The 18,932-nt window shown below is 43.6% G+C and overlaps 1 protein-coding gene across 1 annotated transcript in view; it reads left to right on the top strand.

The window, feature by feature from the left end:
• The first annotated feature begins 2,197 nt into the window (after nt 1-2,197).
• Nucleotides 2,198-18,932, top strand: part of HKDC1 (hexokinase domain containing 1) — a 50,888-nt gene continuing 34,153 nt past the window's right edge. The window contains exons 1-2 of the mRNA XM_028109651.2: nt 2,198-2,325; nt 16,641-16,803. Of these exons, the coding sequence (XP_027965452.1) occupies nt 16,662-16,803 (142 nt within the window). The 5' untranslated portion in view covers nt 2,198-2,325; nt 16,641-16,661. The remainder of the gene's footprint in view (nt 2,326-16,640; nt 16,804-18,932) is intronic.

Raw genomic sequence — 18,932 nt, 5'->3', positions numbered from 1 at the left:
ATACACAGCTTAAAAACCAGAGACAAGACTTTTCGACTCATCTATTTCTTCTAGTATTTACCTTATTGATGCTACATAATATGCATCTCCTACTATTTCCTGAGTTAAGACATTAGCTACTGATTTCCTGTTATTATTAGGTGAGGATTTTTAGCTTTCTTAAATCTTTACTTAAATTACTCATTCTCTCCATTAACCTTTTTTTTTTTTAAAGATTTAGTTACTTGAGAGAGAGCGCACATGAGTGGGGGAGGGGCAGAGAGAGAGGGAGAAGCAGACTCCCGGCTGAGTAGAGAGCCCGATGTGGGGCTCGATCCCAGGACCCTGAGATCATGACCTGAACCCAAGGCAGATGCTTAACTGATTAAGCTACCCAGGTGCCCCTGCATTTCCCTTTTGATATAGCTGTTACTCCTTTTTTTGTTTTTTACTTTTTTGGGTTGTTAAATCAGTATTTAGAAATTATGCTCATGACTTTTGTACTACTTCATAGGTCATTTCTCTAACTTCATTTTCTAACCTATCAAAATCTTAGTTTATCATAGTGTTTGTTTCTTAGAGCTCTTTATTATTATTTGGCAGTTCCTTTTTTCCTTTTGAAAGTAAGAGTAACAAACAATATAATGTCTATGTCTTGAGAAAAAAAAATTTTAGATACACATTTGAAAAGAAAGATTTAGATACACATCTGAGTCACGGCATTCAGAAGAATGAAGGGGAGTATAATGTTGAGGGGAAAAAAAAGGTAAGGGTTTTGTTGCTTCACACGAGAATGTTGGCATTCTAATAGCTGACAGTCCCCAGCTCTAGGAAAGTGGATGTGTTTGGTGCTGGGCTTCTTACGGAGACTTTTGTCCATTAGACGAGAAAAATCTCTACCTTGAGAGACGATGGAAGAAATACTTGCCATGACTTCGGTCTTCTAAATTCTGCACCGTGACTTAATCTCATCACCACCTGGTCCATATACCGTGACTTTACTCAGGGATCTGTACAAATTCATATAAATGATTTCCAGCAGCATTACCAATTCTGCCTGCTGTTATTCAATTTTTAGTAATATTAGAATTCATGTATTTTCACTTTTTTTTAACTAAATCTTGCCCTGATCTTAAAGCTTATCTTGCTCCTTTTCCTAGGCCAATGCTCTTCTTCTCTTACTAATGTAATACGTTATATCTTGTATTGTTATAGCAAAGTTTACAATGTATATGCATACATTACTTCATTTACTGACAGTCCTGGTACAGTATTTCTTAGAGGCGGTCATCTTCTTAGCTGAATTTAAACTGCCTGAAGCTAATTAAGAATGTAAAATGTGGGGTGCCTGGGTGGCTCAGTCGTTAAGCATCTGCCTTCGGCTCAGGTCATGATCCCAGGGTCCTGAGATCGAGCCCTGCATTGGGCTCCCTGCTCCACCGGAAGCCTGCTTCTCCCTCTCCCACTCCCCCTGCTTGTGTTCCCTCTCGCTGTGTCTCTCTCTGTCAAATAAATAAAATCTTAAAAAAAAAAGAATGTTGTAAAATGTTATCAGAGAATATAAACGTTTAATACTATCAAAATAAAAAATATTGGAAAATGTGTCAGAAAAGTACACCTTTAAATCATTCCCAGAAAGTCTTATTAGGAAGTTCCTTATAGATTCATATACGCTTTTTATCAATTATGACTTTTCCTAATTAGCCCAATGTTAAATTTCTCTTTTTGAACTTAAAACTCTTGCTAGGAAGAAAGTACTGAATTTTTTTGAGTGTCATAAAGCTCTTTCACCCCCTCCCTTCAGTTCCATTCTTTTTAGTTACCTTATTCTTGTTTCATGGATGCAATATCTTATTTCCCTAAAGATACTTCAGGTTTTTAAAAAACTTTTCTTCTGTTTTCTATATACATATATTTTTTTCTTGTTTGGTTTGACTTTTTTTTTAAAAGGTTTTATTTGAGGCGGGGGGAGGGAAGGGGAGAGGGATAGAGAATCTGAAGCAGACTCCACACTGAGCACAGAGCCCGATGTGGGGTTCGGTCCCATGACTGCAAGATCATGACCTGAGCTGAAACCAAAAGTCAGATGTGTAACTGACAGACACCCAGGTGCCCCTGGTTTGATTTCTGCCTTTATTTTGGTAACTTTTCTTTTTTTTTTTTTTTTAAAGATTTGTTATTTATTGGAGAGAGAGAGAATGAGAGACAGAGAGCATGAGAGGGAGGAGGGTCAGAGGGAAAAGCAGACTCCCCGCCGAGCAGGGAACCCGATGCGGGACTCGATCCCAGGAGTCCAGGATCATGACCTGAGCCGAAGGCAGTCGCTCAACCAACTGAGCCACCCAGGTGCCCACTTTTGGTAACTTCTCTTGAATGTCTAGTAATCTTTGGCTATGTTCATATTTAAAAGAGGAATTAAGCTAAGCTCTGTTGACACGGATAGAGCTTGTTAACTTCAGGGTTTTGATGTAGGTTGATTGGATCATAAGCTGGCTTTTTTTTAAACTAAGAAATAATAGACGTATAACATTGTATAAGTTTAAGCTGTACAAGGTGTTGGTTTGATACATTTATATATTGCACTATGATTACTAGAGTAGCATTAGCTAACATACCATGTTATGTCATATTTATCATTCCTTTTTTGTATTGAGAACAGTTGAGATTTAATCTCTTAGTAACTTCGAAGTTTATAATATACTGTTGACTATAATCACTTTGTTCTACCTGAGATCTCTAGAACTTATTTATCTACTTGTTATAACTTTGCACCCTTAAACAACATATCCCCAAATTCCTTATTCCCTAGTCCCTGGTAACTGCCATTCTACTTTCTGTTTTTACAAATTCAGTTTCTTTTTAGATTCCACCTATAAGTGATACCATACAATATTTGTTCTTTTCTGTCTGACTTATCTCACTTAGCATAATGCATTCAGGGCCCATCCATGTTGTCACAAATGGCAGGATTTCCCTGTTTCTCATGGCTGAATGATATTCCATCTTCTTTTTAAAGATTTATTTATTTATTTTAGAGAGAGTGAGTGTGAGATGGGGGGAGGGGCAAAGGGAGAGGGAGAGAGAGAATCTCAAGGAGATTCCCTGTAGAGTGTGGAGCCCGACACAAGGCTTGATCTCAGGACCCTGAGACCATAACCTGAGCTGAAATCAAGAGTTGGATGTCCAACTGACTGAGCCACCCAGGTGCCCCAAAGTTAATTAAAAAAAAAAAATTTTTTTTTTTTAAGTAGGCTCCATTCCCAGGGTGGAGTCCAACGCGGGACCTGAACTCATGACCCTGAGATCAAGACCTGACCCGAGGGGCGCCTGGGTGGCTCAGTCATTAAGCATCTGCCTTCGGCTCAGGTCATGATCTCAGGGTCCTGAGATCGAGCCCCGCATCAGGCTCCCTGCTCAGCGGGAAGCCTGTTTCTCCCTCTCCCACTCCCCCTGCTTGTGTTCCCTCTCTCCACGTGTCTCTCTCTGTCAAATAAATAAATAAAATCTAAAAAAAAAAAAAAAAAGACCTGACCTGAGATCAAGAGTCAGATGCTTAACTGACTGGCACCCCCATATTCCTTCTTTTATCCATTCATCCATTGACAGACACTCAAATTATTTCCATATTTTGGTTATTTGTGAATAGTGCTGCAGTGAAAATATGTGTGCAGATATCCCTTCATGATACTGATTTCAATTGCTTTGGATATATAGCCAGGAGTGGGATTTCTGCAACATGTGGTTCAGTTTTTAATTTTTTGAGGAACTGCCATACTATTTTCCATAATAACTACCAATTTACACCCCCACCAACAGTATATCAGGGTTCCCTTTTCTTTACATTCTTTTTTTTTTTTAAAGATTTTATTTATTTATTTGACAGAGAGATAGTGAGAGCAGGAACACAAGCAGGGGCAGTGGGAGAGGGAGAAGCAGGCTTCCCGCCGAGCAGCGAGCCCGATGTGGGGTTAGATGCCTAACCAACTGAGCCACACAGGCGTCCCCTTTTCTCCACATTCTTGCCAACATTTGCTATCTCTTGTCTTTTTGATAAAAGCCATCCAAACAGGTGGGAGGTGATATCTCATTGTGGTTTTGATTTGCATTTCCCTGATGATGAGTGATGTTGAACACCTTTTCATATAGGCCATTTGTATGTCTTCTTTGGAAAAATGTCTGTTCAGGTCCTTAGTTCATTTTTAAATTGGATTGTTTTCTTTATTGCTATTATATGAGTTCTTTATGTATTTTAAATATTAGTCCCTTAGCAGACGTGGTTTGCAAATATTTTCTACTATTCTGTAGATTGTCTTTTATTGATTATTTCCTTTGCTGTGCAGAAGCTCTTTAGTTTAACGTAGTCCCACTTGTTTATTTTTGTTTCTGTTGCCAGTGCTTTCGGTGACTTATCTAAGAAGTCATTGCCTAGACCAATGTCAAGGGTTGTTTTTCCTATGTTTTCTTCTAGGAGTTTTATGATTTCAGGTCTTACATTTAATCTTTGATCATTTTTGAGTTACTTTTGTGAGGGGTGTAAGGTTAAGGGTCCAGTTTTATTCTTTTGCTTGTGGACATCCAGTTTTCCCAGCACCATTTATTGAAGAGACCATCCTTTTCCCATTGTGTGTTCTTGGCACCCTTGTCAAAAATTAGTTAACTATATATGTGGGGGTTTATGTGTGGGCTCTCTACTGTTCCACTGATCTATTGGCCTGTTTTTAATGCCCATACCACAGTTTGGATTAGTATACTTTTTTTTAAAGATTTTATTTATTTATTTGAGAGAGAGAACGATCATGAGCAGGGGGGGAAGGGTAGAGGGAGAAGCAGACTCCCCATGGAGCAGGGCGCCCAGTGCAGGACTTGATCCCAGGACCCTGGGATCATGACCTGAGTCGAAGGCAGACGCTTAACCGACTGAGCCACCCAGGCGTCCGAGTATAGCTTTGTAACATAGCTTGAAATCAGATATGATACCTGTTCTTTCTCAGGATTACTTTGGCTATTGGGTTATTAGCTGGCTTTTTTAGTGTATTCCCCAAATATCAGGATCTATGGGGTTTTAAAAAAAATAAACTTAAAACATTTAGAATAGTTTTAGATGTGCAGGAAGTTGCAGAGATAGTACAGAGCTCTCATATGGCCTATACCCAGTTCCGCCTATTGTTAACATCTGACATCAGTGTGCTACATTTGTTATAATTAACTAAAGTCCACAAATTGTTTAGAGTTCCTTAGTTCTTAACCTAATGTCCTTTTTCTGTACCAGGATCCCATCCAGGATACATTTTCAGATTTAACTATCATGTGTCCTTGGGCTCCTCTTGGCCATGACAGTTTCTCAGACTTTTCTTGCTTTTGATGACCTCAACAGCTTTGAACTGGACTAGTCACATATTCTATAGAATGTCTCTCATTTGGGATTTGTCTGATATTTTTCTTATGATTAGACTGGAGTTTTGCTGTTTGAGGGTAAAGTGAAGGTAAAGTGCTATTCTGATCATATCATATCAAAGGTACATACTATCAACATGACATCCCTGATGATGTTGACCTTGATTATCTGACAGGTAGAGTTTTAGCAGATTTCTCTTGCAAAGTTAGTCCCTTCTCTCCCCCTTTCATATTGTATTCTTTGGAAGGAAGTCACTGTGTTGTAGCCCACACTTCAGGAGGGGGGTGTTATGCTCCACTTCCTTGAGGGGGAATTATCTACATAAATTATTTGGAATTCTTCTGCATGGGAGATTTGTCCTTTCTCCCCCATTTATTTATTTATTCAATTCTCTGTATCAGTATGGATTCATGGATATTTATTTTACACTTTGAGTTATAATCCAATAATACTTTTATTGCTCAAATTGTCCTAGCTTTGGTTATTTTGAGGTCTTTTAGTTGGTCCTTTGTATCCCTTTGACATGTCCCTAACTTTTTTTTTTTTTTTAAGCATTTACTTATTTTCTGGCACAAGAGGCTCCAGGCTCATTTTGTGTATACCTTGCCCCAGCTCTAGAACCAGACATTTTCCCAAGGATCCCAGGTTCCTGTGTGTGTGTGTAGAATGATATTAGAAACTAAGATCTGGGTACCAGATGTGCTTGTTGCCACTGAGTATCATTGCTTCTAGGGTCTCTCAGCTGACAGAGCAAGGAAACAGATGAGTACACTAACCCAGGTACATATGTTTATACATCCACATATGTATATATCCGTATGTATCTATAGTAAGCTAATCACGAGTTTATACTGTTGTCTTAAATTGTACTCCAGTAACATGAATCACGGTAGCCTTCTCCCTTGCTTGTCAGTAACCTCCCACTACAACAGTGAGAAAACCACCTCCTGCCAACCTGCCTCCATTTAATGATCCGATTCCAGTATCCATGTATAGTGACTTCAGAATAGTTCAGCCGTGCTCCCAGGGGAAACAGCTTTAGCAACCAGAGCACAGCACCCTTCCTTCTCTAGCTACTGTACCAGGGCCTGTGGGAGGTACAGAGAATAAACAAGAAACTTGCTAGGTGGACATTCTTTCTGTCATGACTTTAACTTAGTGAAACAGCAGGAGCAGGAACCCAAAGTTCTGAATGACTCTGTTAAACTGTAGCTGGCAAATGACCCGAGCAGGGCCTCAAAACCATCCTTCTACGGGAGGGATGACACTGGGGATGCTGGAGAAGTTCTGTATGCTCTGGGGCTGAGCGAACCTGAGCAATAGGTTCAGGGGCAGGTGTCTTATGCTCTGGGGCTGAGCGAACCTGAGCAATAGGTTCAGGGGCAGGTGTCAGGGGCCCTGGAGTAAAAAAAAGGAGCAAGTTTAGTTCCTGTGTGTGTAGTACATCTCCCTCTTCCCCAGGCTTCAGTTACTTGGATATAGTTCCTTTTGCTGTTGGTCAGGTCAGCATCTTTTCTCCCCATTCCCTTCAGTAAGGCTATCTCACACATTTCTAATACAGTTAGAGTCTTTTGTCAGTCTGCATTGCATCCAGGATCTCCTAAGTATTTTCTTAAATTCACATACATTAAATTCATTCTTTGTGCTATAAAGTTCTGTGGGTTTTGGCAGACATATTGGTGTTATGTATTTACTGTTACAGCATCATGCAGAACAGGTTCCTTGCCCTGAAACCTCCCCTGCGCTTCACTTATTTAATCCTCCTCTTCAGTCCCCTGACAACCACTGATCACTTACTGTCTCTATAGTTTTGCCTTTTCCACATCTAAGGCCATTTAGTGTTGCCAGAGGAAAAACCGAATCCCCCGACTCCTCCCAGTGAGGGAGAGAGGGATGTTTACAGATAGATGTCTGCTGGCAGAAACTGGGCAGAAAAAAAAGTGGTTTGGGGTCTCCTTGCTCAGTTTGAGGGTTTCACTTGGTGGCCATATTTTCAGCCTTGTGCCTCACTCCCACTGCTCATGGTGCCTGGTGGTCCCAAGTCCAGAGGCTTTGGGGTTCAATCTCTCCAGAGAATAAAAGCCCCAGCTCTCTGGTAAGGCTGGTGGTTGGTGGGGCACCCAGTACTCTAGGTGGAGTAGCACATCTGGTGTCTGCTTTTTTTTATATACACTTGTGGCCAATCTCCCATTTTTGGTTCTGTGTCTTGCCTCTTGCTCTTCCAAGGAACCAGGGCCTCCCATTCCTGAGGATTTCTAAAATTAAAAATGTCATTGCTCATTTCTCAGCAAACTCACTCTCTGCAGTGTTTCAGTGTTTCCTCTGCTAAGTTAGTCTCTGTCAGCTTTCTGTCTTCCAAAATTATGTTAAGATCTCTTACTACTCACTATTTCATTTCTCTTTGCCTTGGGGTTTACCCCATGTTTAACCACAGTCCTGTTTGCTTTCAGAAGTTTGCTATTTTGTGCAATTGAGATTGTAACTACTGTGAAAAATGTTAAAGCCACATGGATTGATTTCCTTGTATGACTTGTTTCTCCTTGATATGTATTTTGCAAATACAGCTCTTAATGTAGCTGTGATAAAAATAATTGTGTGCAATTAATTTCTTCATGAGCATTCCCAGTCCTCTCTTGGTCAGGAATAAACGTATAAAAAATGATCAGTAGCATTCTTTTGAAACTTGCTGAAGTTAACATTTCTGCTTCATTTGTGGTTGCTCCCATAGAGACACCATAGTAACTGTAACTGTTGGCAGGGTTTGGAAGTTTCTACATTGACTTTCTTGTATGGAAGTTTGCTCTCTTATACACTCTCTTACTTTTTCGCAGCAAGCGGAATGCCAGCAGGTTAGACTGATTTATATTTTGGACAACTTAGTTTTGGATTTATCATGAAAAAGAATATGGAACAGAATTCAAGATTATTTTCTTTAGTAGCAGTAGTAGAATATTTATAAAATTCCTAATCATTCCAGTAATTCCAGTAAATGGAACTGGTACCTTCTAATGGTTTGCAGGTGTTTTACTGAATGTACTGAAAGGGCTGCATACATTTTCTTATTCAAAGGGACCAAATGGGATGAGATGAAAGAGCAATTTTAAGAAGGGATTCCCCCCAGGTGAAGGCTTAGATTAAAGAAATCCTTTTAATGCGCCCACTGTGGGCCACATAGATTCTCTTATGTGATCTCGTTTACTTTTATTCTCAAAATGACTGCTGGGGTAGCTATGAACCCTTTACATATAGGAGCCTGGAGCATTTGTCTTCAGTGAGGGCAGAGCCAAAGTGGGATCCCAGGGCATGTGCACTCTCCATTGTGTTGCCTGCGGCTTTGGGCTGCTTTTCCCAGCTTAGGTCCCACGTTCCCCTCTACTTTCCTTCCAGGTTAGTGAGAGCCAGTATAACACATGGACTCTGAAGCCATACTACCTGCATTCAAATATTTATTCCACCATGTACCAGTTGGGCCTCATGCCTCAGTTTCTCCATCTGTAAATTGGAGAGAATAAAATGATAGTTGCTCTGGGAATTAATATTGAAGACACTTAGTATATATTACACAGGTGTTTACTAAATAAGTGGGTAAATTCTATTAAATTTCTAGTCCTCCTACCATGCTCAGTACTTTAAAGAAAGCAGATAATATCTTTAGGCCTTGCCATAAGGGAGAGTTCTAGGGAAACAGGTGTGTATAGTGGTGAGAGAGTTTCCCTTCTTACATGGAAGATTTGAGTCAGACTGGTACTACCCTTTAACCAAAATCTCACTCAGCGGTGCCAACCCTCAAATGAGTATTCTTTAAAATCTAAATGCTTATAAGACTCGCACCCAGATATCCTTGAATGGCTACCTAGAAATTTAATAAGAGTGAAAAATTCCAAGGGTTGGACTGGAATAATCAGATGAGGAATGGTAAAACAAGCAAATTATTTTGTCTTTATAAATCTGAGCTAGATGACTCCAAATGTATGTGATCCTTGTAATTGTGAAGCTTCTCAGTTTTGTTGGCTCACTCAGACCTGGAACGGAGATGCTGATGTGCTGACATTAGAAACGGAATGATGTAACAGATGAACATCCTCTGATATCCTCTGCCTGATTAAGATTCCCAAGGCTGCCTCTCTGGTGCACACAAGCAGCCATGACATTGTAGAGACCTTTGGTTATGGCTCTGGGTCTTTTCGTCCCCTGGCCATTGTACCCTCTTATCCCGAGTGTGAATAAATCAACGACAGTTGGTGCCACACTGCACTGCAGAGGTTACTTTTTAAAAGGAGGAATTAAGACAGGTCTTGTTACCACCTATGGGCAGGTGACCTGCCCCCAGATGTTATCTGCAGCCTGTACGGATGCAGGCAGAGCTCATCTGTTTCAGAATACCAACAATTCCACATGGCTTGGGGAACTGAATAGTTTTATTTTTATTTATTTATTTTTTTAAAAAGATTTGTTTATTTGACAGAGAGAGACACAGTGAGAGAGGGAACACAAGCAGGGGGAGTGGGAGAGGGAGAAGCAGGCTTCCTGCCGAGCAGGGAGGCCGATGAGGGGCTCGATCCCAGGACCCTGGGATCATGACCTGAGCCGAAGGCAGATGCTCAATGACTGAGCCACCCAGGCGCCCAGTTTTAGCAACTGAAGGTTAACCTTTGTTTGCTTGTATAATAGACAAAGTAAAGGAGCTGAAAGAGTTCATAGTCTGAGGGGTAAACAGATTGGAAAGGATAGGGTTTCTCAACCTGGGAGACAGTTTTATAGCAGTCTGAGGGAAGTATCTGGAGTAATTTTAATCGAACACGGTGCTTATGCTAGACTTGCTGTGGCTCATACATATGGTGGGTGGGGAGAGGGTGCTGACTGGAGAATCAGTGGCTTCTGAAGAGGCTGCAGTTGAAGGTTCTTTGATGAGGCAAGTGCTTGGTAATCACTGGATTCACGAGATTGTGTAGTAGAAAAGAAAACAAAGCTGAGGCTGCTAAGCCGACAGGGAACACACGTTTCTTCCCTTGTATTGAGGAGCAGGTGCTATGAAGGAGCGAGAAACATTGGGGTGCCCAGCAGACCTGCATTCACATCTGGTCAGTTGCTAATTTTAGGAGCAGTTGATTAATATTTGGGAAGTTATGGTCAGGGATGCCTTCATTTGTTATTTCCCCTCACTGGGAGGACCCCCTTGGAATGATATCTCTGTTATTTAACTATCCAAGTAATTGGAATTCTTGACAGTCCCCAGCAGAAAGCTGCTGCTATTAGTAATTGTCAGTTGATTATCTATTGCACAGAGGAAGAAGAGAGGCAATATTATATATCGGTTAAGAGCTGGGCCCTGGAATGAAACTCCTGGGTTTGATTCCTCACTGTACCATTTATAGGCTTTGTGATTTTCAGTATGTCACTGTCCCTTTTTGGGCCTCAGTTTCACCATCTATGAAATGGGAACAGTGCGTGTTCTATCCTTGGTAGCTGCTCTTGTTAATACTGTAGTTGTTGTTGATTTTGTTAGCTGACCAATGACTGTGGGAAGAGTGCAAGGTCTACTGTACCCACACATCGGCCCCTTTCTGTGCCCTTCCCACATCAAGTATGATGCATGAGATGAGTGAGTAAACCAGATGTCTTCCTGGCCTGAGACATTTCCTGTCTGTGACTTCAGTCTTTCCAGCAGCAGCTTTCCAGTGAACACCCATGACTTCAGTTCATCCTCTCTCATGGATATTTTTTCCTGGGTCCCCACCTGTGCAGTCAAGGTTTTCTGGCTTATCATTGTGGAATAGATAAATTTTTATCAGTTATTTTCCGTTACCATGGGCTGTTAGGCAAGAGATCTGCTCTGCCACAAAGGGAGGGATTTGCCCCAACATTCCTAAAGTCTCCCTGACCGGGGCAGTGTTTGGTCTTAATTAAGACAGTGCTGCAGAGGGGCAGGGAGTCCGGAGTTCCATCCCTGTGTTGAGAAGAAAAGGACTGGAGAGAAAAGGCCGAGACCAGACATTTGCAGAGCAGCTCAGCTGGTTGAAAGTTGGCTTTGTTTAATGCCCAGCTTCTCAGAAGATTTTCCTCGGCTGAGTGGGCTTGGTGGAGCCCTAGCTTGAGAGTGTTGCTTGGCAACGAGATCTTGTGGCACCCAATTCTCAAAGAGTCAAGCGACCCATCCCCTGCCTCCCCTCCACCAACTTTCAGCTACCATCCCAAGCCTCCTATTAGACAATCAAGTGTACGCCGGAGGGAGGGACCAGAGAGAGGGGGCGAAGTTTAATCATTGAACTCTAAGCAGCCTGGAAGTATTTAATCTGTAGCACCTAGTTCCTGGAGTCCTCCAGCCTAAACTGGAAGTGGGCAGCTCTCTGGAGACGCAGGAGTAAACACTGTACAGAAATCTCTGCCCCTCTCAAGAGAAACCAAGCTTGGAAAAAATGTTTGCGGTACACTTGATGGCATTTTACTGCAGCAAGCTAAAGGAGGATCAGATCAAGAAGGTAAGGACTCACAAAGCGGAGAGATACCCGATTCATTCTTCACTGACAGAAGTAATTGATACTGTGCCTGCATCCAAAAGGATTTAAGAAAGCTTATTAGAAGAGATACGGGGAGCAAAGGACCAGTAAAGAGCTCACGGGAGTGGGGGAGGAAGTGAATTCTCCACAGGCTGGACATTACACATTGTCCCGAGCCTTGCGTTTCACTTGGCACTTCCTGGTAGATATGGGATGGGAGGGGATGAGAGTCTTCAGAAAGGTTGAAGATGATTGTGTTTGATATAAGGGGTATTTGGGAGGAGAGGCTACAAAGGAGGGGAGAGAAATTTTGAGAACTTTTAAAGTAATTCACGTGATTCTTCATGTGCTTTAAGGAATATAAGCATGGGAGCCAAGAGGGGTGTGGGTTTTAATGTACAATAATTGAACTATTTATTATTGACATGTGCTGTTTGCCAAAGATGTGCTGTTACTGGTGTGCATTGGTTTGTCACTTTGCTCAAGAAACCTCTGCACAAAATATGTTCCAAGGCAGGCTGCTTAACAGTTGCCAAGCCTCAACTGGAGCTCACTGGCATTGTCTCCGGGAGGCCTGGCATGAGCCCAGCCTGCCCTGCTAGCCACTCCCTGGGTGCTGGTGTCTCTCAACTTCTAGATAATAGAAGCCCTCTCAGCAGGCAGACCTAGCCAAGGTCACCCAAGTATTTCAAGTGGAGTGAAGATTAAACCCAAGTCTCTGACTCCCCTAGCATTCTTTCCATTGTGCCACGATGCCTCCTGGCTTTTCGAACAGGGAGAGAGAGAGAGCGTGGCCCCGTAACAGCCCTCATGTGCTTGCTGGGAGAAACCTTCATGGAATTCTGTTCATTAGAGATTTGGGTTAGAAGTTATAGCAAATCTTAAAATATTATAAAACAATCTGATTTAAGCTGTCTTAATTTTCATTTATTGATTAGATTCACAGAGTCCTCTCCTGGCTTCTTAAGGAGGTAGAAAAGTCCTACACAGCACTGCTGAAGGATTCACTTTCTGTTATTACCTGCTTAGTAAGGAGGTGTCTCTCTAAACCCCAAAGGGGAGCCTTTGGAAACTACATTTGGTTCTGCAAATCCGTTTCATTTTCTTAGGCCTTTTGTTACATCCTAGAATCAGGAAGGGTGCAGGCTCAGGAGGGAGGTTATGCAGCCTCCGCTGATTCGTTCCAGGTCCTCTGGGAGGAGGGTCAGCCTTTGTCAAGGCCTGAAGTTGACCCTTCCCTGACCCCTTCAAGAAAGCTGAAGAGTGAGCGGGAGTCCGGATAGTCAGGAGCACCATGTAGCCACTTTAAGCAACATGTGACTGAGATAGGATGGGTGTCTGGTTTATGGGTTGCTAGATGACTCACAGGTTCTGAGAACACGGGTTCATGCACTCTTTCATGTGGGGAAAACACACCTGGTCAAAAGGCACAACAAGCCTTTCTCTCTCCTGGGTCAGGTAGCCCATCCCCTCCTCAGTTTCCATGCTTCCTACTTCCAGAGTCGTCAGGATCCTGGGCCATATTTGCCGCGAGGGTTACTATTCAGACCCTGGAAAATTTTTTTTTTTACATTTCCCTATACCAACATTCAAACTAAGACAAAACAAAATAAAATGGGAAAGAAGCAGGGGGAGGGAGGAAGGAAGAAAGGAGAAACCACTCTGGTAGCTTCTTTTCCAATTCAGTCTATTGACATTATTTGACCTATTGACAACATTGGGCTGAGTCTGGTCACTGACCTACAGATTGTTCACTCATAAGAGAAGGACTGGCTAGGTTTTCAAAATGTACTTTTTACAGTTGAGTAAGTCAACATTACGAAAAGGGGAAGTGTTACCTTTAATCCCACCCCTCTCACAAACACTGTCGGATTTGCCCTGTGGAAGCCCTTATAGTATGTTTCTACAGTTGTATCATACCTACAATTCTAAATTTTGTCTCCTTCACTTATTATTATATTGTAACCACTTAGGTACATTTCTCCCATTTCTTCATAATTATCATTCTAACATCTTCCAATATGCAATCCAGTTGGATATACTATAGTTCAACCTTTTCTCTCTTCAGCTACTTTTTCCCCCCAAATTTTTATTTAAATTCTAGTTAGTTAACATACAGCGCAATATTGGTTTCAGGAGTAGAATTCAGGGATTCTTCACTTACATACAGCATCCAGTGCTCATCATAACTTGGCTACTTTCAAAAACATTTTTAACAATTAAGATATTGCTTTGAAAAACAGAGGAATGTGTTTAATGTTCTCCATCTTTGGGATTATTATAAGGTTAGATTCCCAGAACTGAAATCACTGGGTCAAAGAGGTGAAACTTTTTATGGTTCTCTATTCATATGGGACCTTTGGACTAAGCGATCTCCAAAGTCACTTCTGGCCCCCATATTCTGTCATTCAGCAGGTCTGAGCTTACAGTTTTGAATTTGTTCTTCCTATGTTAAATGTGCTGCTCGTTGGCTCTTTTGTTTAGAAGATGTCCTGCTTTATGGTTTCAGAGTCTTTCCAAAAGTGTGCTTGGTTTTCTGCAACTCAAACACCCTCCCTTAGTGCCTGCAAAGAATGTGTCTGGCTACACAGGCCCCAGATCACCGCGTTGGATTTAAAATAGAGCTTTTTTTTTTTTTGCCCCAACATGTGTTTCATTCTTCCCTTCTAGCTACTGTACCAGGGCCTGTGGGAGGTACAGCGAATAAACAAGAAACTTGCTAGGTGGACATTCTTTCTGTCATGACTTTAACTTAGTGCAACAGTGGGAGCAGGAACCCAAAGTTCTGAATGACTGTTAAACTATAGCTGGCAAACGACCCAAGCAGGGCCGCAAAACCATGCCTTCTACGGGAGGGATGATACTGGGGATGCTGGAGAAGTTCTCTATGCTCTGGGGATGTGTAGCACATCTCACCCTTCCCCAAGTCCCAATTACTTGGGTCACGTCCCTTCCGTCGGGTTTCTCCATGTTTGTAGCTGTGCCAACCAATTAGTCATAAACAGACTCAGGGTGAGCAGGAAGCCCTTAATGAAGCATGACCTGGTTCCCTCCTATCTCTTCAAATGCACTGAAAGCCCAATTGTCCTTTTTTTGTTAATGGCTCTCTGACGGTTTTCTGGACTCTCTCTGGCTCCCACATCCCTGGAGCCATGGGTCATTTCACTGCCTTGGGTCTCCAGATTGGCCCTAGATTGAGCTGGGATGCCTGCCCACTGGGCCTGGCTGATGGCTAGGCACCTGTCCTGTGATATAGGTCATATTACCCTTGCACTTTTGGTGTAATATCTCTGTTGGACTCCTGCGTCCTGCATGGAGTTGTGAAGCAAAACCAGGTGGTGGGGCAAGGAGTATGGAGACGGCATTCCAGTCTCAGGGTGCCCCTCACCCACAGCTGTCCCACTGCTGCGTCATGGCTCTGGGCCTTGGGGTCCTTACCTCTCAGTCAGAAGCAAGAACTCTGGCCTCACCGGGCTGCCTCAAAGCAATGTCAGGGAGATTAAATGAGGTGACGTATGTAAAAGCACTCTGTAGACTTCCGCAGATGTTCTTAGCTTTAGAGAAAAGTGTGGGAGAGTGATTCCTCCAGGAATGTGCTGGGATCAAGTCTCCTTGTGACCTGGATGGGTAGAGAGGCTGCTCAGTATATGTATAAAGCAGGAGGGGCAAATACAGGGCATCTATGCCACTGTCCCTGCTCCTGCCCCCCTCAATAATCCATTCCAACGAGCCCTGGGAATCCAGGCTGCCACTCCAAATGATTAACATTAGCATGAGGAGGATGCTGTTCTGCCATTTCTTTTCTTTTTTTTTTTTTTTAAAGATTTTATTTATTTGACAGAGAGAGAGACAGCGAGAGAGGGAACACAAGCAGGGGGAGTGGGAGAGGGAGAAGCAGGCTTCCTGCCGAGCAGGGAGCCCGATGCGGGGCTCGATCCCAGGACCCTGAGATCATGACCTGAGCCGAAGGCAGTCGCTTAACCAACTGAGCCACCAGGCGCCCCTCTGCCATTTCTGATATGACACACTACCTTCAAGTGGACTGAGCATAGATAGCCATAGTGATTTTTATAACTTCCCTCCATTAGGGCAGTGGTCCTTTGCCCCAATTTCCTGGTTACTTGAGTGTCCATCCACTCATTTCCAGCAGCAATTTGAGCTGGCTTTAAAAATTAAACTTCATCTTAATTAAAACAACCTCAGTTAGAATGAAAATTTAAAGAACTAGAATTTACAGGTTGCTGTTGGAAACTGTATTTAGCTCTGAGCTTCCTAGTAGCCCATAAACAAAGGGAAACAATTCTGGGTATATATGGTCGTCGTTGGAAAAGAAAGGTTCTCTGCTTAGGAATTTAAGGTTCAAGCTCTAGCTAGTCTTTTGCAGTGGAGAGGCAATGGGACAATGGTGCAGTCCCTGAACTAGGAATTAGAAACCCTGAATCCTTGTCACTTTTGCCCCTCTATTGCCCCATCAGAAAAATGGGAGACTCCTTTCTTCCTGAGATCTTGCCCTTCAGAGGAATAAATTCCTACCTCCCAAACTTCCATTCCATTCTATTCTTCCAACTCCCCATCTGGTCTCCAGCTTGGTGAGGGGTCAGGAGAGGAATCTTTGGGATTCCACATCATGAAGCTATCCCCAGAGTCAGAAAAATAGCTTTGTGATGGGAGTGGGAATTTATAGCCTTGACAGAAGCACAACCCCTGCCCCCCCCCTCCCCCCGCCGCTGCCCAGCAGGCATCCCTGGTCACCCTGGCGTCTGTTGCAGGTGGACAGGTTCCTGTATCACATGCGGCTCTCCGATGAGACCCTTTTGGACATCATGGCTCGCTTCCAGGCTGAAATGCAGAAGGGTCTGGGGAAGGACACCAACCCCACAGCATCTGTGAAGATGCTGCCCACCTTTGTCAGAGCCATTCCAGATGGCTCAGGTGAGTGGGGCTAGGGGCTGCCAGGGACCCTGATCCCCCTGCTTTCTTCTTGGCTGACGGGTACCCGGAGTCTGCTCCTGTACCCTGGCTTATCTCTCCCACCTTCTGTGCATACTCTTCCCGAACTCCCTATGCTTCAGTCCACTCAATACCAAAAGTTTTGAGCCAAAGTTCAAATGTACCCTGCTTTTTCTCTGTGTGCCTTGGCCCCACACATTTTGTCTGTTTACTTGCTGGAGCATCCCAACATTCTTCCCCTCATGAACACCAACTTAGCTTTTCAGTCTCAGGGTAGAGGTCACCGCCTCCATGAAGGAGGATTTCCCATGCTGGGTTAGGTGCTTGTCCTGACACCTGCTGTGTGTGAGTTTCCCTACTGGGCTGATGCTCCATGAGGACGGGGCCTGTGTCTTCTTCACCACGTTGTTCTGAGCACCTAGCATGGTGCTTGATGCCTGCTAGGCCCTGAAATATTTGCCAAATAGATAATACATGGTATTTCATGCCTAAGTTCCTAGATTCCAGGCCCAAGGTAGTAAGTAAGGGAAGACAACATGATGTGGTAGAAGGAAGAGTAAACGATAATTCAAAAAACCTGGGCTCTAGGCCCAGCTCTGCCATTTCTCAGTGACCTTTGGCAAAATGTTTAGCTTTAGTTTCTTTATCTGTGAAATGAGAGAGCTGGCCTCTGTATTTGTTTTCTATTGTTGCTGTAATAAGTTACCATAAACTTAGCTGCTTAAAACCACACAAATTTATTCTCTCACAGTCCTGAAGTTCAGAAGTTTGAAATGAGTCTCACGGGGCTATAATCACGGTGTCCGCAGGGCTGCATTCCTTCTGGAAGCTCTAGGGTAGAATCTCTGGCCTTGTGTTTTCCAGCTTCCAGAGGCCACCTGTATTCCTTGGTTCATGCCCCTTTTTATCTCCAAACCAGCCAGATAGCATCTTTAAATTTCCCTCTGACCCTGACCCTTCTGCTTCCCTCTTTCACATTTAAAGACCTTGTGACTACATTAGGCATACCCAAATAATCCAGCATAATCTCTTAACCTCAGGGTCACCTGATGAGCAATTTCAATTCCATCTGTAACGTAATGTTCCCTTGCCATGTTGACTAACATACTCATGGGTCTGGGGATTAGGATGTGGGCATCTCTGGGGAACGATTACTTTGCTGACCACAGCCTAGAGACCTTTATGGATGGAATCCAGGAGGTTAGATCCAATTCCTCCATTCTCAGCCTCTGGGCAGAGCCAGAGGAGGGACAGGAAGTGGTATCTGCAAGGCACCTGCTGTGGTCAGGGGTGTTAGGAACTCACTGCCTCACATAATCCCCATAAGAACCCTGAGGTGTAACTGTTGTGCCCAGGTCAGATGAGAACACGGAGGACCAATGTCAGGGTCCCAGTGCTCTGAGCAAGCTCCAGTGGGGGCTTTGGGGCCCTTGAAGAAGCAGGGGCTGAAGTCTGGGGAGCTCTCAGGGACTTTGATTAGATCAGCTAGGTTCTGGCCCCTCTGGGCCAATGGCGGGGTCAAAGTAGCTTCTACCATTCAAGGGGTCTCCGGGAACTGTGATGGGGGAAGCCTCTTCCCTCACTGGTGGGTGCGTGACAGGGTGGGCTATGTCCACCCTGGAGGGACATAAGCTTTGGAGAGAGACAGTCCTGCTTTGAAATCTGCTTGAGTTCCAGGCACTGCTCTATGAGAGTGCCGAGGGACTGTGGTCCTTGACAGGTCATCCAGGGCCATTCAGAGTAAGCACCTGAGTCATGGGTGTGTCGGGGGGAGGGGGCACCAGGGCGAAGTCCTCCTGGCTTCCTGTGCTTTGGCTCCTCCTGCAGAGGTGTGTCCCCAGAAGCAAGGGAAAGTGCCTGTGAGGGTCTGGAGAATACTGGACTGGACGAGTCTTCCTGGCCCTGGCTGCTTCAGGAAGGTTTGGAAGTGAAATGGACCAAATTTTAGAATAACCCTCCTCAGGCCAGGAGGCACCACCTCCTTTCCTCACTGTCTCCTCACGTAATAAATATCATCACATAATATCTCACATCTCATCACATAATAAATCTCACCAGTGAGCCTGTTGCAGTGAGGTCTCGGAGCCCAGAGTCCCTGCAGCCAGGGGGCC

This window comes from Eumetopias jubatus, unplaced genomic scaffold (genome assembly GCF_037043125.1).
Source record: "Eumetopias jubatus isolate StellerSeaLion01/CBP00866 unplaced genomic scaffold, mEumJub1_p1.0 scaffold_17, whole genome shotgun sequence".
Taxonomy (NCBI): Eukaryota; Metazoa; Chordata; class Mammalia; order Carnivora; family Otariidae; genus Eumetopias; species Eumetopias jubatus.
This window is presented reverse-complemented; position numbering and strand designations above follow the sequence as displayed.